At 44.9% G+C, this 27,103-nt stretch overlaps 1 protein-coding gene across 2 annotated transcripts in view; it reads left to right on the forward strand.

The window, feature by feature from the left end:
• Positions 1-27,103, forward strand: part of FAM149A (family with sequence similarity 149 member A) — a 204,540-nt gene that overhangs the window by 106,761 nt on the left and 70,676 nt on the right. The window contains exon 1 of one of the 2 annotated variants that reach the window (XM_063920797.1): positions 7,316-7,748. The exons of the other annotated variant lie outside the window; for it this stretch is intronic. Coding sequence (XP_063776867.1) covers positions 7,642-7,748 — 107 coding nt within the window. The 5' untranslated portion in view covers positions 7,316-7,641. Of the gene's footprint in view, positions 1-7,315; positions 7,749-27,103 lie in introns of those variants that run through there. 2 annotated transcript variants of the gene reach the window in all.

Below are 27,103 nucleotides of genomic sequence, written 5' to 3' on the forward strand. Positions count from 1 at the left end.
TGTGTGTGTGATATAGTCGTGCATACAGGGAAGTAAAGACTGTTTTTAATGGATCTCTCGCACTTTGCATGGTGCTGGTTCAAGTGTGCAGATACTACTGATGACAGTGATGCAGCTGATGTATATCAATGGGCAGCACTGGTTTCCCTCACATCAGTTGAATGGATTCTCGCATTAGCATAAATGAGTAAACCAGGCGGGTTCAGTATGATTTGCCAATGGACGGGATGCCGGCTCTCAGTATACCGACAGCGGCATCCCGCCCTTCATAACATATCCAGGCCAGCAGTAAGACCCCTAACCCTCCTATGCCCCTACCCTAAACCTCCCTTGTGGGTGCCTAACCCAAAAAATGAAAAAAATAAATAAATAAAAAAAGTGAAGAACTCATGTCGACTTTTTCGTGTGTCGACTTGTGCCATGTTGACTAAGTGACCATGTTGACATAATGACCATGTCGACCTAATGCATGTCAACAATTAGTGGTCGACCTAATGAGTGTCGACCTAAAGGGCCCCATACACTACAGCGATATGTCTGAGGCTGAAGTCGGAGGTGATTTCCCTTGAACTCTCCCAGGAGCTTCCCAGGAGTGGTTCCATATGATTTGGTTCATTTTGCATGCGATATATCGTATGCGATCCTAACCATGCCTGCGGGAACCGACATATCACAAGTGCAGCACTAACGATCTAGGGGAGCCGATCCGACCCTCATGGGAACGCATATCGGATCAGAAACACATCCAAAATGCCTGATTTTACCAGATATATTGGTCCAAATGTCCGAAATTGGATGAAATTGGGCATTATCGTTCTAGTGTATGGGGCCCTTTAGTGTTGTCAACCTAAAGATACCATAGAATGGCATAGAATGTGTTACGTGTCTATATGGTATGCAGTCAAATGTCGACATGAATGTTGACAGCCACATTGTTGGGTGGAAAATGGAAGTTTCCTATATCTACAGTATAATAACGAGGCTGAAGTTAGCTTCTTATTCGGCCAGCTTCTTATTCACTTCTTATTCGGCTCCAGCTTCTTATTCACTTCTTATTCGGCTCCAGCTTCTTATTCAGAAATCATTTTTCTTATTCAGAAATTATTATATTAAAATAAATGAAATAAAGATAGATCACTAAGATAACATTGCATAAACTTCAAATAGTGTCCCTTACACCAATTTATGTTACATTTTGCATTAAACAAAAATGATTTAGGCATGAAAATGGTGGTAAAGCGGGCACAGACACCAGATTTCATCATTTTGAATAAGAAGCTGTAGTTGTGCAAGGGTTAAACAGCGCTGGTCAAAAGATTTGACACTTGAAACCCACACAGGGTCGTCACTTACATATCACCCACCTGCAATTTGCCTTGACCAACAAGCATTTGGGCATGAAAATGGTGGTGAAGCGGGCACAGACACCAGATTTCATCATTTTGAATAAGAAGCTGCAGTTGTGCAATGGTTAAACAGCATTGGTCAAAAGATTTGACACTTGAAACTCACACAGGGTGGTCACTTACATATCACCCACCTGCAATTTGCCTTGACCAACAAGTATTTTGGCATGAAAATGGTGGTAAAGCGGGCACAGACACCAGATTTCATCATTTTGAATAAGAAGCTGTAGTTGTGCAAGGGTTAAACAGCGTTGGTCAAAAGATTTGACACTTGAAACCCACACAGGGTGGTCACTTACATATCACCCACCTGCAATTTGCCTTGACCAACAAGCATTTGGGCATGAAAATGGTGGTAAAGCGGGCACAGACACCAGATTTCTTCATTTTGAATAAGAAGCTGCAGTTGTGCAAGGGTTAAACAGCGTTGGTCAAAAGATTGTCTTTATTATTATTTTTATTTTATTTTATTATTATTATGATTGTTGTCTAAAAATAACACAGGATATATCACAACTATCTCCTGCTTACCTTTCTGTTCCAATCTGGTCCGGCATCCCCATCTCCTATATATTAGACCAGATCTGTGACTATGTGCCTCATTTGCTAACGCTGGGTGGAGTCACATAGCTGGGTGGAGTCACATAGCTGGGCGGAGTCCAGCCATAGAGATCTGGGCTAATATATCGGAGATAGGAGATAGCCATAGGAGATCTGCCCTAATATATGTGAGCAGGATACATAACTGACCGCAGGTTATATCAGCGTGGCCGCGATTGTGCAGAATTCTAAAAACAGGTGATCTCAACTTGCGCTTACAATAAAATAGTGACAGCCAGTGATATCAAAAGAGCCTTCACCAAAAAGCCCGAAACATAACCACAGAGTGAAACAGATAATATCACACGGCGCTACTATTCATAATATACTTAATACAACCATTTGCGTAGATCGTATTTTAAAGGGCCTCCCAAATCTGAAATTCAGAGGGAGAACAAATAATGGTGCAGTACAGTAGATAGAGTAAAGCAGATGTTTACATTTTTATTGGTCCCACTCACAATCAAGCAAATGGGTTATTTGCATATCATCCAAACATGGATTTGGCGTCTTCAATCTTTGAGTCTCCTTCTTTATCACTAAAACTTTAAATGAACATATACAGTGCAATACCGTTTTCTTGGACTCATCCAGCGGCAGACCTTGCAGTATCCAGTGCTTTGAAAGACTTTCTTTCCGTGGTTTCCGGAGCTTTGGAGGGACTTTTCTTTTCACCACAAAGACATCTGGTGGCGTTCTGGACTGTGCGACGGTCTCTGGGGAGGTTTACCCTTGGTGATATGCCTATTTTCATTTTATCTATGTGAGCACCTTTTGGTATTAAAATATGTGTTTTTAAGAAAACGGTATTGCACTATATATGTTCATTTAAAGTTTTAGTGATAAAGAAGGAGACTCAAAGATTGAAGACGCCAAATCCATGTTTGGATGATATGCAAATAACCCATTTGCTTGATTGTGAGTGGGACCAATAAAAATTTAAACATCTGCTTTACTCTATCTACTGTACTGCACCATTATTTGTTCTCCCTCTGAATTTCAGATTTGGGAGGCCCTTTAAAATACGATCTAAGCAAATGGTTGTATTAAGTATATTATGAATAGTAGCGCCATGTGATATTATCTGTTTCGCGATTGTGCAGAGACAGCAGCACCAGGCCACCAGTTTAAGCCTCCGTCACGGCTCCGCCCCCCCTCCACAGAATTTAAGGCTCCGTCGCGCCCCCCCCCCCTCCACCAGCCATTGGTTGAGTCTCCGTCGAGCCTGCCCCCAGCACCCCCCCCCCTTCCACACACTCTGCCCGCCATTGGCCAGACGCCGCCAGGACGCACTGTGATTGACAGCCCGCGCAGATGGGTGATATGTAAGTGACGACTCTGTGTGGGTTTCAAGTGTCAAATCTTTTGACCAACGCTGTTTAACCCTTGCACAACTGCAGCTTCTTATTCATAATGATGAAATCTGGTGTCTGTGCCCGCTTTACCACCATTTTCATGCCCAAATGCTTGTTGGTTAAGGCAAATTGCAAGTGGGTGATATGTAAGTGACCACCCTGTGTGAGTTTCAAGTGTCAAATCTGTTGACCAACGCTGTTTAACCCTTGCACAACTGCAGCTTCTTATTCAAAATGTTGAAATCTGGTGTCTGTGCCCGCTTTACCACCATTTTCATGCCCAAATACTTGTTGGTCAAGGCAAATTGCAGGTGGGTGATATGTAAATGACGACCCTGTGTGGGTTTCAAGTGTCAAATCTTTTCACCAACGCTGTTTAACCATTGAACAACTGCAGCTTCTTATTCAAAATGATGAAATCTGGTGTCTGTGCCCGCTTTACCACCATTTTCATGCCCAAATACTTGTTGGTCAAGGCAAATTGCAAGTGGGTGATATGTAAGTGACCACCCTGTGTGAGTTTCAAGAGTCAAATCTGTTGACCAACGCTGTTTAACCCTTGCACAACTGCAGCTTCTTATTCAAAATGTTGAAATCTGGTGTCTGTGCCCGCTTTACCACCATTTTCATGCCCAAATACTTGTTGGTCAAGGCAAATTGCAGGTGGGTGATATGTAAATGACGACCCTGTGTGGGTTTCAAGTGTCAAATCTTTTGACCAACGCTGTTTAACCATTGCACAACTGCAGCTTCTTATTCAAAATGATGAAATCTGGTGTCTGTGCCCGCTTTACCACCATTTTCATGCCCAAATACTTGTTGGTCAAGGCAAATTGCAGGTGGGTGATATGTAAATGACGACCCTGTGTGGGTTTCAAGTGTCAAATCTTTTCACCAACGCTGTTTAACCATTGAACAACTGCAGCTTCTTATTCAAAATGATGAAATCTGGTGTCTGTGCCCGCTTTACCACCATTTTCATGCCCAAATACTTGTTGGTCAAGGCAAATTGCAGGTGGGTGATATGTAAATGACGACCCTGTGTGGGTTTCAAGTGTCAAATCTTTTGACCAACGCTGTTTAACCATTGCACAACTGCAGCTTCTTATTCAAAATGATAAAATCTGGTGTCTGTGCCCGCTTTACCACCATTTTCATGCCCAAATGCTTGTTGGTCAAGGCAACTTGCAAGTGGGCGAAATGTAAGTGACCACCCTGTGTGAGTTTCAAGTGTCAAATCTTTTGACCAACGCTGTTTAACCCTTGCACAACTGCAGCTTCTTATTCAAAATGTTGAAATCTGGTGTCTGTGCCCGCTTTACCACCATTTTCATGCCCAAATACTTGTTGGTCAAGGCAAATTGCAGGTGGGTGATATGTAAATGACGACCCTGTGTGGGTTTCAAGTGTCAAATCTTTTGACCAACGCTGTTTAACCATTGCACAACTACAGCTTCTTGTTCAAAATGTTGAAATCTGGTGTCTGTGCCCGCTTTACCAACATTTTCATGCCCAAATACTTGTTGGTCAAGGCAAATTGCAGGTGGGTGATATGTAAATGACGACCCTGTGTGGGTTTCAAGTGTCAAATCTTTTGACCAACGCTGTTTAACCATTGCACAACTGCAGCTTCTTATTCAAAATGATGAAATCTGGTGTCTGTGCCCGCTTTACCACCATTTTCATGCCCAAATGCTTGTTGGTCAAGGCAACTTGCAAGTGGGCGAAATGTAAGTGACCACCCTGTGTGAGTTTCAAGTGTCAAATCTTTTGACCAACGCTGTTTAACCCTTGCACAACTACAGTTTCTTATTCAAAATGTTGAAATCTGGTGTCTGTGCCCGCTTTACCACCATTTTCATGCCCAAATACTTGTTGGTCAAGGCAAATTGCAGGTGGGTGATATGTAAATGACGACCCTGTGTGGGTTTCAAGTATCAAATCTTTTCACCAACGCTGTTTAACCATTGAACAACTGCAGCTTCTTATTCAAAATGATGAAATCTGGTGTCTGTGCCCGCTTTACCACCATTTTCATGCCCAAATACTTGTTGGTCAAGGCAAATTGCAGGTGGGTGATATGTAAATGACGACCCTGTGTGGGTTTCAAGTGTCAAATCTTTTGACCAATGCTGTTTAACCATTGCACAACTGCAGCTTCTTATTCAAAATGATAAAATCTGGTGTCTGTGCCCGCTTTACCACCATTTTCATGCCCAAATGCTTGTTGGTCAAGGCAACTTGCAAGTGGGCGAAATGTAAGTGACCACCCTGTGTGAGTTTCAAGTGTCAAATCTTTTGACCAACGCTGTTTAACCCTTGCACAACTACAGCTTCTTATTCAAAATGTTGAAATCTGGTGTCTGTGCCCGCTTTACCACCATTTTCATGCCCAAATACTTGTTGGTCAAGGCAAATTGCAGATGGGTGATATGTAAATGACGACCCTGTGTGGGTTTCAAATGTCAAATCTTTTGACCAACGCTGATTAACCCTTGCACAACTACAGCTTATTATTCAAAATGATGAAACCTGGTGTCTGTGCCCGCTTTACCACCATTTTCATGCCCAAATGCTTGTTGGTCAAGGCAAATTGCAAGTGGGTGATATGTAAGTGACCACCCTGTGTGAGTTTCAAGTGTCAAATCTTTTGACCAACGCTGTTTAACCATTGCACAACTACAGCTTCTTATTCAAAATGTTGAAATCTGGTGTCTGTGCCCGCTTTACCACCATTTTCATGCCCAAATACTTGTTGGTCAAGGCAAATTGCAGGTGGGTGATATGTAAATGACGACCCTGTGTGGGTTTCAAGTGTCAAATCTTTTGACCAACGCTGTTTAACCATTGCATAACTGCAGCTTCTTATTCAAAATGATGAAATCTGGTGTCTGTGCCCGCTTTACCACCATTTTCATGCCGAAATGCTTGTTGGTCAAGGCAACTTGCAGGTGGGCGAAATGTAAGTGACCACCCTGTGTGAGTTTTAAAGTGTCAAATCTTTTGACCAACGCTGTTTAACCCTTGCAAAACTACAGCTTCTTATTCAAAATGTTGAAATCTGGTGTCTGTGCCCGCTTTACCACCATTTTCATGCCCAAATACTTGTTGGTCAAGGCAAATTGCAGGTGGGTGATATGTAAGTGACCAACCTGTGTGGGTTTCAAGTGTCAAATCTTTTGACCAACGCTGTTTAACCCTTGCACAACTACAGCTTCTTATTCAAAATGATGAAATCTGGTGTCTGTGCCCGCTTTACCACCATTTTCATGCCCAAATGCTTGTTGGTCAAGGCAAATTGCAGGTGGGTGATATGTAAGTGACCACCCTGTGTGGGTATCAAGTGTCAAATCTTTTGACCAACACTGTTTAACCCTTGCACAACTACAGCTTCTTATTCAAAATGATGAAATCTGGTGTCTGTGCCCGCTTTACCACCATTTTCATGCCTAAATCATTTTTGTTTAATGCAAAATGTAATGTAAATTGGTGTAAGGGACACTATTTGAAGTTTATGAAATGTTAACTTAGTGATCTATCTTTAATTTATTTTAATATAATAATTTCTGAATAAGGAGCTGGAGCCGAATAAGAAGTGCATTAGAAGCTGGAGCTGAATAAGAAGGGAATAAGAAGCTGGCCGAATAAGAAGCTAACTTCAGCCTCGTGTATAATAGCAGTCTCTTGACAGCAAATTCAGATACTTCCTCATTAATAAAAACAATTCGTTTTGCAAGCAGGAATATGCTCTTACACAGCAACTGCAGCCTATAGGATGAGGATGCCTGCCTCAGTCAGTGCTATGAGACTGGCCCAGTCTGTCATTCATGCACAGAAGGAGGGTGGGATTAGCTAGTTACAGTATAATGACATACTGTAGCAGCCGCTGCTGTATGCAGCATCCATGTTTAGCAGCAATCTGTGTGAGAGAGAGGGGAGGGCGGGAGAGAGGAGGGGGCTGCTTAGGTGACCTCAGGAAAATCAACTGCTCACTCACAGACGCTCCCCTCCTCCCGCACTCACACTCACAGACGCTCCCCCTTCTCCGACCCACACCCACACTCATAACTGCTCCAGTAGATAGACCAGAGTCTGGTTATTATGCACATGCATGCATCATTAACCTCTTCACTGCTGACTCCAGTTATTATTAGCTGCTCTGCGACAATGATTGCTAGTGCAGGGATACAGCATACTGCAGGGTGCTCTCAGCGGTCCTAGCGGACAATAGATGGTAGTGTCCATTGTGCCAGGGCAGTTACCTGCTGCCTGTATCCTCCATGCACACAGCTGCCCCATCTTCCTGCAGACTGACCCACACTACGCGCCGGCAACAGCAGCATCATCACAGTCCCCTGGGCACTGACACTCAGCTTGTGGTAATCGGGTGAGTGCAGCCAGACCCTTATGTGATATTATATATATCCGTACCTGTCACACACCTAACTGGGGAGGTCATTGTTTTGTTGGTGTAGATGAGGACAATAATTGTATCCATAACGGCAAATTACAATTTGTGTGATATATGCAAACCGTGTGTGTGTGTGTATGTAAGTATATATATATATATATATATATATATACATACATACACTATCATACAGTTGCATGTACAGTACATTCATTTCTGCCTGTAGCCCATTTACTATTCTGCATGAATACTATTTGGACTGGGCTTAGCACACAGTGTCTAATGCCATGCTGTAACATCTGGTCTCTCTCTCTCTCTCTCAAATTGCTTAAATTGTACTGTTCTTGAGGACAATAATAACTAGCTGTTCTACTCATTCTTCGCACGGGAGTTTCTGATTTTCACAGTTGTACATATAAATGAGTGTTAAAAATTTGCCAAATCAAATAGATGTGAATTCGAGACGTCTTAATGTAAGTAAATATTAATCCATGGTTCTTGGCGTTACCCGAGGAGCACCCGTAGCAGATACAGTAAAAAGTGACAGGACCATTTTGTAGTTTATGAAATTCTACACACTGGAGGTGCAATCTAAATTTTGATCCGATTGTACGCTTGGGTGTTATCGTTCACACAACACAAGTCAGGCATCGGTAATGACGTCATTATGTCAACCCTTTTTCATCCCCTTAGGGGAGGTTTATTAAAATTCTGATTATGTAGTTTTCCTAGTTCCCACCTGAAGAATACCTGTGTTAAATTTCATCTTGCTAACATATCAGGAAGTAAGAGAATTAGTGATCTGTCAGTAAGTCAGTCAGTGAGGGCTTTCACATTTATATATATAGATTGTTGTACAGTTTTCTTTAATGTACTTGTTATTCAGATGAAGGTGTTTCTTGGACATACCGTAGCAGCCAGTAAATATTTAATGCCAGGTTAAACTAATCTCTAGAAGGTGTGGCGCTAACAGCTGATAAAACGATTATTTCAACCTATGCGCTCATTATATGCCTTCATTAATATTACATTACAATGGAATATTGCATTTCGTCCTCAAGGTGTTCTTTAATATGACTTTGTTGTAGAAGTCAAACTTGAACATCATGGCGATTTAAGCCCTTTCAGTTGTCACCTTTGTGGTTGTGAGGTTGTTCATACTTTCTTAATGAATCACTTAATATAGCTTTTATCTATTATTAAAACATTTAGGGAGTCTGAAAGCAGCTTGAATTGTTGTCACAATATACATATTCTCTAACTGTAAGTAACTATTCATTGAGAATTAGCAATCTGTTTTCATCACCATATCACCAAACTGCTGACTAATTTTTGCATGAATAGAATGACCTGAACTGTGATTATGAGAAAGTTGAATGGGAGCATGACATGATCAGATTGGTTTATGGAATGTGTGGCTGACTGCATTAACCTACATTTTGGATGAATGGGCACATTTTCTTTTGCAAGTGATTACGTACTGTTCTGGTACAGGTTGAGTATCCCATATCCAAATATTCCGAATTACGGAATATTCCGAAATACGGACTTTTTTGAGTGAGAGTGAGATAATGAAACCTTTGTTTTCTGTGGCTCAATGTATACAAACTTTGTTTAATACACAAAGTTATTAAAATATTGTATTAAATGACCTTCAGGCTGTGTGTATAAGGTGTATGTGAAACATAAATGAATTGTGTGAATGTACACACGCTTTGTTTAATGCACACAGTTATAAAAAAATATTGGCTACAATTACCTTCAGGCTGTGTGTATAAGGTGTATATGAAACATAAATGTATCCTGTGCTTAGACTTGGGTCCCATCACCATGATATCTCATTATGGTATGCAATTATTCCAAAATACGGAAAAATCCCATATCCAAAATACCTCTGGTCCCAAGCATTTTGGATAAGGGATACTCAACCTGTATAACAATTAAGACTTTCCTGTGGGGAGGTGTAATGAAAATACTTACATTTAAAAAAATAGTTGATTTGACTTTATTTTGTTTGACTTTTATGGGGGAAGATTTATCAAAGCTTATAGAGATATACAGGACCATCTTAGCAGTGTAGGCCCCTGGGAAAAGCAATGCACTGGGGCTCCTACCCATCCTCCAGCAGTATGAGTGGGGTGTATTATTAGTGGCAGCTTTGATGTCCCGTGGATGGTAGGGAGTGTTCTATCTTCCGCTCAGCATGTAAGACCTGGAGCAGTAATTTCTGCTAATTACTCCTTTACTCCACAGATGATGGGAGATGGGGCGGGAGGGCGAACACTAAACAGTAGAAGGGGGCATTGGGCTGAATGAAGAGGCCAAGGTACATGACTTCCAGGGTGATAGGTGGTGTTTAATACGCAGGGGAAGGGTGGATAATGGAGTGGACGGGATGCGGTCATGTGACCGGCGGTCAGGAGACGGCCGGTCACAATACTGATATCGGGATCCCGAAGCCTGAATAGCCCGCCAGTCGTCATGCCGACCAACAGGCACTATACCCACTCGTGGGTGTCCACGACACCCATAAAGTGGGACTAGAACCAGTGGGAAGTGCAGCGAACCACCAAGCCCGCTGCATGGCAAGCGCAGAGAGCCAGCAAGGGGCGTTTCGTTGCGCTCACCCCCCTGCCAGCCATCTAACAGCCATGATCCCAGCATCGGTATGGTGACCGCCAGTCACCCGAACCCAACCCGAGTGGGCTTAATAGTCATCATTTTCTGGTGGGAGGGCATCTTGTTTGACTGCAGATATCTCCAGTTCCTGGAAATAGATTTCTTCGCTTTCAATGGGGTAAAAAAAACCTAGACAGCCCCACCTTTCAGGAGGTACTGGGAATTTGGGGATCACAGTTCAGGAGCCAGAGCAATCCACTGACGAAAATATAAAACTGCATATCAGGTGTGTGGAGCTGGAGCAGGGACCAGCTGCTAGGAAGGCTGATATCTCTGTCCTGGCCATAGTAGAGACAAGCTGCCAGTGTCCACCAGAAGGGGAGAGTCCCAGCTTTTGGATTATATCCTCAGAAAAACTCTTAAAAGTCAGACAGAACCCGAGATTCCTGGCTGGGAAGACCAATTAACAGGCTCGGATTGGGACCACTGCATTGAAGTCGGATATCTCCAGTTCCCCAGGGCCGATTTTCAAAAATCTGGTACCCCTGGAAAAAGGGGACCCTCAGCCAGGGCCGGTGCTAGGGTGTTCGGCGCCCCCCTGCAAACTATACATTTGCGCCCTCCCATATTCCTTTGGCGCGCGCCGGGAAAAGGGGTGTAGTCTCACTAGTAAGGGGCATGGCCACACAATAGTACCCCCATTCAAAATTACGCCACAATGTAGCACAATCTTATTCATCTTATACGTAATGCCCCACCCGTAGTAGTAGCATCCTTATATGTAATGCCCCCCCAGTAGTAGTAGCGTCCTTATATGTAATGCCCCCCCAGTAGTAGTAGCGTCCTTATACATAGTGCACCCCCAGTAGTAGTAGCATCCTTATGCATAATGCCCCCCAGTAGTAGTAGCATCCTTATGCATAATGCCCCCCCAGTAGTAGTAGCATCCTTATGCATAATGCCCCCCAGTAGTAGTAGCATCCTTATGCATAATGCCCCCCCCCCCAGTAGTAGTAGCATCCTTATGCATAATGCCCCCCAGTAGTAGTAGCATCCTTATACATAATGCCCCCCAGTAGTAGTAGCATCCTTATGCATAATGCCCCCCCAGTAGGAGTAGCATCCTTATGCATAATGCCCCCCCCCAGTAGTAGTAGCATCCTTATGCATAATGCCCCCCAGTAGTAGTAGCATCCTTATACATAATGCCCCCCAGTAGTAGTAGCATCCTTATGCATAATGCCCCCCCAGTAGGAGTAGCATCCTTATGCATAATGCCCCCCCAGTAGTAGTAGCATCCTTATGCATAATGCCCCCCCAGTAGTAGTAGCATCCTTATACATAATGCCCCCCAGTAGTAGTAGCAGCATCCTTATACATAATGCCCCCCCAGTAGTAGTAGCATCCTTATGCATAATGCCCCCCCAGTAGGAGTAGCATCCTTATGCATAATGCCCCCCCAGTAGTAGTAGCATCCTTATACATAATGCCCCCCCAGTAGTAGTAGCATCCTTATACATAATGCCCCCCAGTAGTAGTAGCATCCTTATACATAATGCCCCCCAGTAGTAGAAGCGTCCTTATACGTAATTCCCCCTAGTAGTAGTAGCGTCCTTATACGTAATGACCCCTCCAGTTGTAGTAGCGTCCTTATACGTAGTGCACCCCCAGTAGTAGAAGCGTCCATATGCATAATTCCGCCTTGGTAGTAGTAGCGTCCTTATACATAATGCCCCCCCAGTTGTAGTAGCGTCCTTATACGTAGTGCACCCCCAGTAGTAGAAGCATCCTTATACGTAATTCCCCCCTAGAAGTAGTAGCGTCCTTATACGTAATGCCCCCCCAGTAGTAGTAGCGTCCTTATACGTAGTGCACCCCCAGTAGTAGAAGCGTCCTTATACGTAATTCCCCCCTAGAAGTAGTAGCGTCCTTATACGTAATGCCCCCCCAGTAGTAGTAGCGTCCTTATACGTAGTGCACCCCCAGTAGTAGAAGCGTCCTTATACGTAATTCCCCCCTAGAAGTAGTAGCGTCCTTATACGTAATGCCCCCCAGTTGTAGTAGCGTCCTTATACGTAGTGCACCCCCAGTAGAAGCGTCCTTATACGTAATTCCCCCTAGTAGTAGTAGCGTCCTTATACGTAATGCCCCCTCCAGTTGTAGTAGCGTCCTTATAAGTAGTGCACCCCCAGTAGTAGAAGCGCCCATATGCATAATTCCGCCCTAGTAGTAGTAGCGTCTTTATACGTAATGCCCCCCCCCAGTTGTAGTAGCGTCCTTATACGTAGTGCACCCCCAGTAGTAGAAGCGTCCTTATACGTAATGCGCCCCCAGTAGTAGTACCGTCCTTATGCATAATGCCCCCCCCAGTAGTAGCATCCTTATACGTAATGCCCTCCCCCAGTAGTAGTATTGTTATACGTAATGCCCCGCCAGTAATAGTAGCGTCCTATACATAATGCCCCCAAGTAGTAGTATCGTCCTTATACGTAATGACCCCCCAGTAGTAGCGTTGTTACACGCAATGGCCCCCATTAGTAGCGTCGTTACACGTAATGCCCCCCCCCCCTGTAGTAGTAGCGTCCTTAAAGCACACAAACACACACACACACATTTCCCTCTCACACTTCACTTACCTAAGCCAGTCTCCCTACACTACAGCAGCCTGGTCCGTGTAGCTCCGCCCCCTTCTGTCCCGTTTAGCACCGCCCCTTCCGCACAGCTTAGCTCCGCCCCCTTCCGTACCGTGCACAGCGCTGTCCTGTCACACAGGGGAGGGGAGGGAGGAGGATTTTCATGCTGCAGGTGCCGCAGCCAGTGCCTGTCATACAGTGACAGGCACAGCAGCAGCAGCAGCAGGGGGCACAGGACGGCGCAGCAGGGAAGGAATGCAGAGCAGGGGGAGCGCCTCTCCGTCCCAGCACCTCCCTGCACTGCATCCCTTCGCTGAGCGGGTAGCGCCGGGCCTGCCCTCAGCTATGAGCCCAGGGCCCTTATACTCCGGGGGACCTTGTGCAACTGCCCATTGAGCCCATACAAAAAGATGACCCATACAGAGATATTGTTCAGAGAGATAAAATACACCAATTCTGTAATTTTACAGGCTGTGTTTGAAAAATGATAGTTGGAACTTGAAAAGATAAAGTACCAACCAATCAGCAGTTGTCATTTTTCAAACACAGCTTGTAACATGGCCCTTAAGAGCTAATTGGTTGTGACTTTATCTATCCCACTTTATCTCTCTACAAGCTTTAATAAATCTCCACATATTTTTTTTATCTATTTAATTTTTGTAGGTATTGACCCTCACTGAAAACTAATACATGCCAATGATATTGTTAAACTAAAAATATATAGTACTTGCCAAATTATATATAAAAAAAGGTACATTCTTTAGGGAAAAAAAGAACTTCTTATTCAGTAGTAAGCAGATCTTAACTAACTCCCACCTATGGCCCTCATTCCGAGTTGATCGGTCGCAAGGCGAATTTAGCAGAGTTACACACGCTAAGCCGCCGCCTACTGGGAGTGAATCTTAGCTTCTTAAAATTGCGACCGATGTATTCGCAATATTGCGATTACTAACTACTTAGCAGTTTCAGAGTAGCTCCAGACTTACTCTGCCTGTGCGATCAGTTCAGTGCTTGTCGTTCCTGGTTGACGTCACAAACACACCCAGCGTTCGCCCAGGCACTCCCACCGTTTCTCCGGCCACTCCTGCGTTTTTTCCGGAAACGGTAGCGTTTTCAGCCACACGCCCCTGAAACGCCGTGTTTCCGCCCAGTAACACCCATTTCCTGTCAATCACATTACGATCGCCGGAGCGAAGAAAAAGCCGTGAGTAAAAATACTTTCTTCATAGTAAAGTTACTTGGCGCAGTCGCAGTGCGAACATTGCGCATGCGTACTAAGCGGATTTTCACTGCGATGCGATGAAAAAGAACGAGCGAACAACTCGGAATGAGGGCCTATACTTCTAACACTATTGCACCCTCACATCTATCCTACCACTGTGAGCTCCACTTGCTCCTCTGGTCTCTGCTTTGCCCTCTTCCCGCAAGAATGTAAGCTGTAATATAAGCAGGGCCCTTTACACCCTTTATTTTCATTATTGCTTTCATTATATGTTCTGTGGCTACTCCACTGCGGTGCCTAACCCTAACCACGCATCCTAATGCCCCCTACACACTCGGCGATGCGCTGCCGAGCTACCCGATGGAGTATACGGCCGACGGGCGACCCGGAGGCGGGGGGAGGTGACGGGGGAGCGAAGTTTCTTCACTCACCTCGTCACCCGGCTCCATATGCGTGCATGCTAATATAGTCGAGATTGTCCATATTGGCCTGCATGCATAAGCGACCCAGCACCAACGATGAACGAGCGCGGAGCTGCGCATCGTTCATCGTTGGTGCCTACACAATGAAAGTTATGAACGAGTTCTCGTTCATTAATGAATGAGAACGTTCATATCGTTCAGTGTTATCGCCTAATGTCTAGGGCCCTTAACTCTCTCAGGCATACTTACGTTCGGGATTCTGGCTGTTAGAATTCTCAGCAGGGTCAAGATTCCGGTGCTGGTGTTCTGACCCCCAGCATTGTGAACATTAGGATGCCAACTACATTCCTGTGAATGGATATTTACATTTTTAATATAATTTACAGATGTATGCTTGATTATTGTGGCAAGCTTTATATAAAGGTTTTAGCATTAAACAATCATTGTGGCATACAGGTAATAGAAAAAAAATGGAAACCCCACAGATGGTCACTTTATAAAGTGTTTGGTCCCCACGTTTGGCCAGTATGACCTCAATGCATTCAATGTAGATGGAGGAAAATGCTGTCCTAACTATCTTTACAGAATATCCTATAAAAGCTTGATTGAGATCTGATCTGGCAATACATATTGATAAGTGTTGTATCCATCAAACCATTGGGCAAATACACATAAGTACTCTGCAGATGTGAGCACTGACACCTTGGAGGACATCCCGCCCAGTCATCAGGAAAGAAATGATGGGACATTGGTTGAAGGTGATTATGTGGTAGGAATTGGCATTGACACGGTTTTCTAAGTTAGTACTGCACCTAAACCAGGACATGAAGATATGCCTTAAACATTTTGTAACCACCAGAACTCTTCTCTGTTGGAAACAAGCAAACAGGGCTGCATATTTCTTTACATTGGCGATACATGGTTTCTCGTCCATTTGTTGAGAATGTGGTGAAATATACTGTACGTCTGACCACATTTTCTTCCTCCACTGCATATTCCACACAGCATATAGGTTATCAATGTACATGTCCTCTTCCAACATGAGTTTGTGCAAAGTAGTCCAAGGTGACTGGAGAACAGGATGAGAACTCCACAGAGCAGGACTTCATAGTTGTGGAGTTCTCATCCTGTTATTGTAGGTAAATATTTACAAGCAGTTGTTCAGCAGTTCTTTGCCTAATACTTAATTAATGTATGGTTATCATTTGGACTATGCATTTCCACCCACTGTTGCCCTCCACCAATAGTGTATAATCACAATAGGGGTTGTGGTGTCTTGGGTCTTGGTCCATGTAGGTTCTGCATATTGGGGGTCATTCCGAGTTGTTCGCTCGTTATTTTTTTCTCGCAACGGAGCGATTAGTCGCTAATGCGCATGCGCAATGTCCGCAGTGCGACTGCGCCAAGTAAATTTGCTATGCAGTTAGGAATTTTACTTGCGGCATTATGAGGTTTTTTCTTCGTTCTGGTGATCGTAATGTGATTGACAGGAAGTGGGTGTTTCTGGGCGGAAACTGGCCGTTTTATGGGTGTGTGCGAAAAAACGCTACCGTTTCTGGGAAAAACGCGGGAGTGGCTGGAGAAACGGAGGAGTGTCTGGGCGAACGCTGGGTGTGTTTGTGACGTCAAACCAGGAACGAAACTGACTGAACTGATCGCAGATGCCGATTAAGTCTGGAGCTACTCAGAAACTGCTAAGAAGTGTCTATTCGCAATTCTGCTAATCTTTCGTTCGCAATTTTGATATGCTAAGATTCACTCCCAGTAGGCGGCGGCTTAGCATGTGCAAAGCTGCTAAAAGCAGCTTGCGAGCGAACTCGGAATGACCCCCATTGTCCCTTAACAATCGCCCTTCTTTCTGAAGTGTTCTTTTGTTGCCATGCACGCTGTAATTCTAACCAGTTAGTGTATTCCAGCATTTTTTATGCCTGACACTTAAACCCCTCTCACACTGAGCCTTGTACATAGGAAAAAGCTGGGTAAACCAGGGTCATATGTCGGTGTGAAAGGGTTGACCTGGGTAATGTTTGCTGGTCATGTGAATGGGTTGTTCCTGGGTCGGAGCCAGATATGTTGTGGTGTTACTGGAACTGGGTTATATTTAAAAAGGTGCTCACCGAGCTCCTTTGAACATAACCTGGGAACGCCCTTCCAGACCGCAGGGAAATTTCCTGGTCATGACTATGGTTGTGTATTCACACGTGGTTGTGGGTCACAGAAACCGGGTCTGACATGTTACATGCTTTTATATTTTTGACCTATTGTCTCAATGTGAAAGAGGTAGCAACATGGGATGAAACAATGTTCTTTATGACAGATCAGACCCAGGATTTGGTGTGAACGGGCAGATGCATATTAAGGAGGGGGCCTGTGTGAAGTCTCCATCTGGGCCCCCTCCTCTCTATAGCCGGCAGCCTAGCTTTTGTGAGCACTAGTAGACTGTAGCGTTTTGTTAGAATCTACTGTGCATGCGCAGGTCTTTGGCAAAATGGTGCGGTGGCTATTTTCCTGGCAATTCCCCTACTTTGCATGTGTAAAACACCGGGAAAATGGCCACCACTGCACTGCACCATTATAGACACGTCATTGTGAAAGGGGTATAACCATGCTGGGAAGGCATTTGATTAATTAAAGCGTGGGAAATGCTGTGCAGTATAACTTATGTATAATGTAATTTTCAAGTGCACAGTCTAAAACCTGATCCCAGGAGGAGTGGGTGGGCCCTCAGGCAGTGGGGACCACCTGGAGTTTCCTCTGTACCCCAGTGGTCCAGTCTGACCCTGCCAGGGAAGGCCTGTTCTGATGCACAGTTTATTAACCATAAACTCTGAATAAAAACATACTAATCGTGATAGCAATAATAATAAGATTTTACTTACCGGTAAATCTATTTCTCGTAGTCCGTAGTGGATGCTGGGGACTCCGTAAGGACCATGGGGAATAGACGGGCTCCGCAGAAGACATGGGCACTTTAAGAAAGAATTTAGATTCTGGTGTGCTCTGGCTCCTCCCTCTATGTCCCTCCTCCAGACCTCAGTTAGAGAAACTGTGCCCGGAAGAGCTGACAGTACAAGGAAAGGATTTTGGAAATCCAGGGCAAGATTCATACCAGCCACACCAATCACACCGTATAACTTGTGATAAACTTACCCAGTTAACAGTATGAACAACAACAGAGCATCAGTTCAACCCTGATGCAACAATAACATAGCCCTTATTGCAGCAATAACTATATACAAGTATTGCAGAAGAAGTCCGCACTTGGGACGGGCGCCCAGCATCCACTACGGACTACGAGAAATAGATTTACCGGTGAGTAAAATCTTATTTTCTCTAACGTCCTAGTGGATGAGGGGGACTCCGTAAGGACCATGGGGATTATACCAAAGCTCCCAAACGGGCGGGAGAGTGCGGATGACTCTGCAGCACCGAATGAGCAAACACAAGGTCCTCCTCAGCCAGGGTATCAAACTTGTAGAACTTTGCAAAAGTGTTTGAACCTGACCAAGTAGCCGCTCGGCACAGCTGTAATGCCGAAACCCCTCGGGCAGCCGACCCAAGAAGAGCCCACCTTCCTAGTGGAATGGGCCTTAACTGATTTTGGCAGCGGCAATCCAGCCGCAGAATGAGCCTGCTGAATCGTGTTACAGATCCAGCGAGCAATAGTTTGCTTTGAAGCAGGCGCACCAAGCTTGTTGGAAACATACAGGATAAACAAAAAGTCTGTTTTTCTGACACTAGCCGTTCTTGCTACATAAGCCTTCAAAGCCCTGACCACATCAAGCAACTCGGAATCCTCCAAGTCAGTAGTAGCCACAGGCACCACAATAGGTTGGTTTATATGAAAAGATGAAACCACTTTTGGCAGGAATTGTGGACAGGTCCGCAACTCTGCTCTATCCGCATGGAAAACCAGATAGGGGCTTTTATGTGACAAAGCCGCTAATTCTGACACACGCCTAGCCGAAGCCAAGGCTAGTAGCATGACCACCTTCCACGTGAGATATTTCAATTCCACCGTTTTGAGTGGTTCAAACCAGTGAGATTTCAGGAAACTCAACACCACGTTAAGATCCCAAGGTGCCACCGGGGGCACAAAAGGGGGCTGAATATGCAGCACTCCCTTCAAAGAAAATGGATAGGGCCGAAATCTGGACCTTAATGGAACCCAATTTTAGGCCCAAAGTCACTCCTGACTGTAGGAAGTGAAGGAAACGGCCCAGCTGGAATTCCACCATAGGGGCATTCCTGGCTTCACACCAAGCAACATATTTTCGCCATATACGGTGATAATGTTGAGCTGTCACGTCCTTCCTAGCCTTTATCAGCGTAGGAATGACTTCATCCAGAATGCCTTTTTCCGTTTGGATCCGGCGTTCAACCGCCATGCTGTCAAACGCAGCCGCGGTAAGTCTTGGAACAGACAGGGCCCTTGTTGCAACAAGTCTTGTCTTAGAGGAAGAGGCCACGGGTCCTCTGTGAGCATTTCTTGCAGATCTGGATACCAAGTCCTTCTTGGCCAATCCGGAACAATGAGTATTGTTCTCACTCCTCTTTTTCTTATGATTCTCAACACCTTGGGTATGAGAGGAAGAGGAGGAAATACATAGACCGATTGGAACACCCACGGTGTCACCAGGGCGTCCACAGCTAACGCCTGAGGGTCTCTTGACCTGGCGCAATACCTCTGTAGTTTCTTGTTGAGGCGGGATGCCATCATGTCCACCTGTGGCAGTTCCCACCGACTTGCAACCTGTTCGAAGACTTCTTGATGAAGTCCCCTTGTCGGTTTACATGAGCCACAGCGGTGATGTTGTCTGACTGAATCAGAACTGGTTGACCGCGAAGTAGGGTCTCTGCTTGACGTAGGGCGTTGTAAATGGCCCTTAGTTCCAGGATGTTGATGTGAAGGCAAGTCTCCTGACTTGACCACAGACCTCGGAAATTTCTTCCCTGTGTGACTACTCCACACCCTCGGAGGCTTGCATCCGTGGTCACCAGGACCCAGTCCTGAATGCCGAATCTGCGGCCCTCGAGAAGGTGAGCACTCTGCAGCCACCACAGGAGAGACACCCTGGCCCTGGGGGATAGGGTGATTAACCGATGCATCTGAAGAAGTGATCCGGACCATTTGTCCAGTAAGTCCCATTGAAAGGTCCTCGCATGGAACCTGTCGAAGGGAATGGCCTCGTATGATGCCACCATCTTTCCCAGGACTCGAGTGCAGTGATGCACTGACACCTGTTTTGGTTTTAATAGGTCCCTGACCAGTGTCATGAGTTCCTGAACCTTCTCTATCAGGAGATAAACCCTTTTCTGGTCTGTGTCCAGAATCATGCCCAGGAAAGGCAGACGAGTCGTAGGAACCAACTGCGACTTTGGAATATTTAGAATCCAGCCGTGTTGCCGTAACACTTCCAGAGAACGTGCTACGCTGATCAGCAACTGCTCTCCTGACCTCGCTTTTATGAGGAGATCGTCCAAGTATGGGATAATTGTGACCCCTTGCTTCCGCAGGAGTACCATCATTTCCGCCATTACCTTGGTAAATATTCTCGGAGCCGTGGAGAGACCAAACGGCAACGTCTGAAATTGGTAATGACAATCCTGTACCACAAATCTGAGGTACGCCTGATGAGGTGGATAAATGGGGACATGAAGGTATGCATCCTTTATGTCCAGAGACACCATAAAATCCCCCCCTTCCAGGCTTGCAATGACCGCTCTCAGCGATTCCATCTTGAACCGGAACCTTTTTAGGTACATGTTCAGGGATTTTAAATTCAATATGGGTCTGACCGAACCGTCCGGTTTCGGTACCACAAACATGGTCGAATAATAACCCTTTCCTTGTTGAAGGAGGTGAACCTTGACCACCACCTGTTGAAGATACAATTTGTGAATTGCAGTTAACACTATTTCCCTCTCTAAGGGGGAAGCTGGCAGGGCCGATTTGAGGTATCGGTGAGGGGGCATCTCTTCGAATTCCAGCTTGTATCCCTGAGACACAATATCTATTGCCCAGGGATCCAACTGGGAGTGAACCCACTTGTGGCTGAAATTTCGGAGACGCGCCCCCACCGGGCCTAGCTCCGCCTGTGGAGCCCCAGCGTCATGCGGTGGATTTAGTGGAAGCCGGGGAGAACTTCTGTTCCTGGGAACTAGCTGTGTTGTGCAGCTTCTTTCCTCTGCCCCTGCCAAGAAAGGACACACCTCGGACTTTCTTGTTTTTCTGTGATCGAAAGGACTGCATTTGGTAATACGGTGCTTTCTTAGGCTGTGAGGAAACATATGGCAAAAAATTTGACTTTCCAGCCGTAGCTGTGGAGACCAGGTCCGAGAGACCCTCCCCAAACAATTCCTCACCCTTGTAAGGTAAAACCTCCATGTGCCTTTTTGAGTCGGCATCACCTGTCCATTGCCGAGTCCACAGGACCCTTCTGGCAGAAATCGACATAGCATTTATTCTAGAGCCTAGTAGGCTAATGTCTCTCTGAGCATCTCTCATATAAAGGACAGCGTCTTTAATATGCCCCAGGGTCATTAATATAGTATCCTTGTCTAAGGTATCAAGTTCCTCAGATAAGGTATCCGTCCATGCTGCTACAGCACTACACACCCAAGCCGACGCGATTGCCGGCCTCAGTAAGGTACCTGAATGTGTTTAAATGGACTTCAGGGTACCCTCCTGTTTTCTATCTGCAGCATCTTTGAGGGTAGCCGTATCCTGTGACGGCAGGGCTACCTTCTTGGATAAGCGTGTCAAAGCTTTGTCCACCTTAGGGGAGGATTCCCAGTGTAACCTGTCCGTTGGCGGGAAAGGATATGCCATAAGAATCCTTTTGGAAATCTGCAGGTTTTTTTCTGGAGATTCCCAAGCCTTTTCACATAACTCATTGAGCTCGTGTGATGGGGGGAAAAGTTACCTGCGGCTTCTTTTCCCCATACATATGAACCCTCCTGTCAGGGACTGGGGTTTCCTCTGTGATGTGCAACACATCCTTAATAGCTATAATCATATAACGCAGTGGTTTCCAAACTTTTTTGAATCACGGCGCCCTAGAATATCAGAATTTTTTTCACGGCATCCCTAGGCCAACAATTTCTTATTGAGAAATTTAGAAATAAATATTACATTAAGTAGATTGTGTTTATATGTCATCCTTAGGGTCAGTTGTGTGGTGGGGGACAAGATTTGCTTCTGTTTGGCCACATATTTTATGACTGGCAGCCACCAGCACTGGTTTTGCCTATTATATTGACCATGAATAATTTGAATTGGTCCTGGACCACCAACCCAGGGCACCCCTGCAAGTGTCCCGAGGCACCCCAGGAAGCCACGGCACACAGTTTGGGAACCTCTGATATAACGGATGGATTTAGCCAATTTTGGCTGCAACTTTGCATCATCGTAATCGACACTGGAGTCAGAATCCATGTCGGTATGTCAATAATTTTGGATAGTGGGCGCTTCTGAGACACTGTTGGCCTCTGCGGCATAGGATCAGGCATGGGTCGGGACCCTGACTGTCCTGAGGCTTCAGCTTTTTTCAACCTTTTATGTAAGGAATTAACATTATCATTTAAAACCTTCCACATATCCATCCAATCAGGTGTCGGTGCGTTGGCAGAGACACCACATTCATTTGCTCCCGCTCTGCTTCCACATAGCCTTCCTCATCAGACATGCAGACACAAGCGCATCGACACACCACACACACAGGGAATGCCCTTTTTGAAGACAGTTCCCCCACAAGGCCTTTTGGTGAGACAGAGAGAGAGTATGCCAGCACACACCCCAGCGCTATATAACCCAGGAATAACACAGTAACTTAATGTTAACCCAGTAGCTGCTGTATATTGTGTTTTTAGCGCCTAATTATGTGCCCCCCCCCTCTCCTTTTACCCTTTTCTACCGTGATCTGCAGGGGAGAGCCTGGGGAGCTTCTTCTCAGCGGAGCTGTGGAGAAAAAATGGCGCTAGTGAGTGCTGAGGGAGAAGCCCCGCCCCCTCGACGGCGGGCTTCTGTCCCGCTAAAATACATATCTTTTTGGTGGGGGCTCATACATATATACAGTGCCCAACTGTATATATGAGTACTTTTGCCAACCGAGGTCCATATGCTGCCCAGGGCGCCCCCCCTGCGCCCTGCACCCTTACAGTGACCGGAATATGTGAGGTGTGTTTGGAGCAATGGCGCACAGCTGCAGTGCTGTGCGTTACCTCATGTGAAGAACGGAGTCTTCTGCCGCCGATTTCGAAGTCTTCTTGCTTCTCATACTCACCCGGCTTCTGTCTTCCGGCTCTGCGAGGGGGACGGCGGCGCGGCTCTGGGATCGGACGACGAGGGTGAGATCCTGTGTACAATCCCTCTGGAGCTAATGGTGTCCAGTAGCCTAAGAAGCAGGACCTAGCTTCTGAGAGTAGGGCTGCTTCTCTCCCCTCTGTCCCACGATGCAGGGAGTCTGTTGCCAGCAGAGCTCCCTGAAAATAAAAAACCTAACAAAATACTTTGTTACAGCAAGCTCAGCAGAGCTCACTGAACAGCACCCAGCTCGTCCGGGCACAGTCTCAAACTGAGGTCTGGAGGAGGGACATAGAGGGAGGAGCCAGAGCACACCAGAATCTAAATTCTTTCTTAAAGTGCCCATGTCTCCTGTGGAGCCCGTCTATTCCCCATGGTCCTTACGGAGTCCCCAGCATCCACTAGGACGTTAGAGAAATATATATGACTAAGTTATAAAACACACCTTGATTGGTATAAACAAATGGGTAACATGGGAAAATGGGAGCAGCTTGTGTAAATAAACTTGCTGAAGATCTGTAATCACTCACAAAGTTGTCACTTGTGAGTGCGCTTGTACATGTAGTAATTGAAAACGGTCCCAAATGGTGCACAGAGTTCCCGTCACAGAACTGAACTGTTGTAGTGTATATATACCTCTCCTGTGGTCTGGTCCGAAACCGGGCGTCCCCGGTTCTTTATCCTGCGCTGCCCACTTGTGCTGTGCAGCAAGGAGATGGTGAAGACCGCTGAGCTGGTATAGCGGATGAGAGCCGCGTACTGATGTATGCGGCTTACGGGAACCAAAATGCCGGTGTGTAAGTCTGCTAAATCTCAGCAGAGGATTGCTGGTATAGATACCTGGATCAAGGTATATAATGAAGCGGAGTCCTCGTGCTGTGCAGCAAGGAGATGGTAAATCCCGTTGAGCTGATATGGCGGATAAAAGCCGTGTGCTGATGTGAACGGCTTGCGGGAACCAAGGTGCCGGTATATGGGTCCGATAGATCTCAGCTAAGAGCTGCTGGTATGAATACCTGGATCAAGGTGTGAAGAGGCGGGGTCCTGACGCGTTTCGTCACGTATCACGTGACTTTTTCAAAGGTGCTCCCATTTTTCCATGTTACCCATTTATTTATACCAATCAAGGTGTGTTTTATAACTTAGTCATATATATATATTATTGCTATCATGATTAGTATGTTTTTATTCAGTTTATGGTTAATAAATTGTGACAATTTTCTAAACGTCCGCTCTTATTCTTTCCCTGGCATATTGCGCAGCCGTTTTTCTGTATTTTCTATATGACACCCACCTAGTGTTGTCGGCTGCGCGTCATATCAGGGGAATTTTCTATATTGTTCAGTCTATTCTCTAGGCGCTGTTCTGTGCAGTTTTTTAGTTTTTTGTTCTGTTCTGATGTACGCAAGAAAGACATTGATGATGTGTTTCTGCATAGGGATTAAATTGCTGGACTTGCTTAAGTAAACCAACCACTGGAAAACTGTATGCTAGAATGCATCAACCTGTGTTACATGTTAGCTTAACAAAGGCTACAGGGATTTTAGACAATCATTGTGTTAGGCTTTTCAAGGACACCTTTCTCAGCAGTTAATAATTCCTCCTTGAACAGCCTGGCTAAATTGATAATCTGTTTGTTAATAATTGAACCACTGTAGTCAGCTCTGCAATTTATGTGCAAATAATTGCTGTGTTTCCCAGACCAAAGAGTAATTGCAGTTAAAGTAACAAAACAGGTATATATTTAGATATTATAAGCAGCTGCTAAGTGAAGAAAACCAAGGTAGTGTCGTAATAAGCTTCTAGGCCAAAACAAGTTGCCAGAGCAGATGCAGTGCTACAGTGCCTCTGCATTGTTTTCACAATTCTTCCATGACAATAGTAAAAGACTCTATTATACATGTGCAGTTGGGTTGATATATGGTGACTGGAACGGCCACCAAATATAGTTTACATGCTCTGTGGATAAAGACTTTGACTACCTAAAACATTCCACTCCCATCGAGGAAGTACTTGGGTCAACCCTGCCAGTAAAGGTGATGAATAGACTTCAACCTCACATGCAAATGCTCCCAGCACTGTAAATGGAGCTGCAACAATGTCCTACCAGGAGATATAAGCATACAAGCTGCGGAGTTTAGCATTCTCAAATAATTTTAGAATAGGTTAAATAATGACTTGCCTGCTTAGTAGGCAACTGTATGTGTACTTGCGCCATTCTGGCCACAAAAGTGCATCTATATTTGTAATAATTGTTTTATGCAAAGTGGTTTTACCATAGTATCTCACTCTGTGAGGGTCTTGGCAGACTATATATTGATGCTACCTACTGTTACTTTTATTTTGATATCTGATTTTTAGGTTTGGAATGTGCAGAGATTTTGGAGACTTACTAGGGTATTCAATTATCCGCAAATTCGCGGCAATTTTTCGCCCGAAAATTTTTAGCGGCAATCGGCCGAAAATTGCCGCGAAAACGCTCCATTTTTCGACCTATTCAATGACCGGGTTTCACGTGAAAATTCTTGCAGTGAAAAGTGCAGGTGAAAATGGGGAAATCAGCCTGTACCCCAAAAAATGCTAAACTAACATAGGAAAACAGAAGAGAAGTATGTTAGAGATCACATTAGAGAGTTTTTGGGGACTTAAATTGTGTGAAATGGCGGTTATATGCATTTTTTTTTAAATGCAAAAAAATGATAGAAAGCAAGTTTTTTTGAGCAAAATAAATGCTCTCATTAAATTTGGGGTACATAAAAATGGGTATAAGTATATATTTGGGTCATTTTAGGGTACTTTAAAAAAAAGTGGAAACAGACCGATTACTCCCATCTGCAAGCCTAAAAAACACCTGTCCCACTCATAAAGCACCCCAATATACCTGTCCCATACCTTGAACCCCAATTTCCATCACTTTTTACTTTTTCACCCCAAAAATGACATGTCATTATTGGGCAATTAAAAATAATTAAAAACTTCAACGTGCCTAATTAGTCATAAAGGGGGGTGTCCCAGGAGTTCTGTACCATATCCAAACATTTTTACCTTAAAATAGTGACTTTTCCCAACTTTTCACCTGCTTCAGAGAAGGTGAAGTGAAATTAGTGAAAACATGATCACCGATAAATTTTCCAGGATAATTGAATAGGCTGTAATTGGATTTCACGTGAAAAGTCCGGTTTTTCACCCGAAAACCGGACTTTTCACGTGAAAAGTCCGTTATCACTGCTAATTGAATATGGCCCTTTAATCACAAAGTTTAAAGTGGCAGTTTTCAAAAATGCTTTAAATGCAAAAAATAAATAAATCTAGTTTAAATCTTGCAGCTAGATTGGTGAACTAGATATATAGTTAATACAGATGAGTTCACATACACCTGTTCTTAAATCATGCCAAATAGTGCAGTTCCCATTTAGCCCGCACAAAAACACTAATCCTAAGTACTTAGGACGCTATTCGGGTTGGATCACAATTGGCAATCCAACTGCAAAAAATACAATGATGCGGGCGCATTAGCAGGACCTGTCCTGCGCCCGCATTTACTGTGGGTGCCCCACAGTGAATGCGAATGCCTCTGCATGTCAATCAGGCAGAGGCGTTCGCGGGGCGGGAGGGTATCCCCCAGCATGCGAGCAAAAGGATTGCAAATTCTGATAAAAAGCAGAATTTGCAATCCTTACTGAATAGGGGTCCTTAGTTCACTATAGGCCTAATTCATGTTTATAACGGAGCATTATCAACAGACTGCGCACGTGCTGCGATCACAGTGCACATGCTTCAAGCTGCCGCTGCCATCTTGCTTGCAATGAGGATTTCATGGAGAAGTGATTGACAGAAGGTAACCATTTGGAGTTGTTAACAGGGAGTGGTTGGAAAAATACAGGCGTGTCATGGCCATTTTCGGGGCGTGTATCTGCTGTCAGCTGCGAGCTCATACGTGTAAAAACATGGCGCGTGCGTAGCTACTGATGTTTCCAGTCTGCGTAGCCATAGGCTGTCCCTTAAGCTTGAGGTTCCTCATTTTTGTGTATAGGCTGCGAATGTGTGTACGCATTTGTGAAAAAAAAATTCCAAGTACCTAGTACACTATGGGGCTGTTTCTGAGTACCCTGTCTGTGAGTTTATGTAAA

This window comes from Pseudophryne corroboree, chromosome 1 (genome assembly GCF_028390025.1).
Source record: "Pseudophryne corroboree isolate aPseCor3 chromosome 1, aPseCor3.hap2, whole genome shotgun sequence".
NCBI lineage: Eukaryota > Metazoa > Chordata > Amphibia > Anura > Myobatrachidae > Pseudophryne > Pseudophryne corroboree.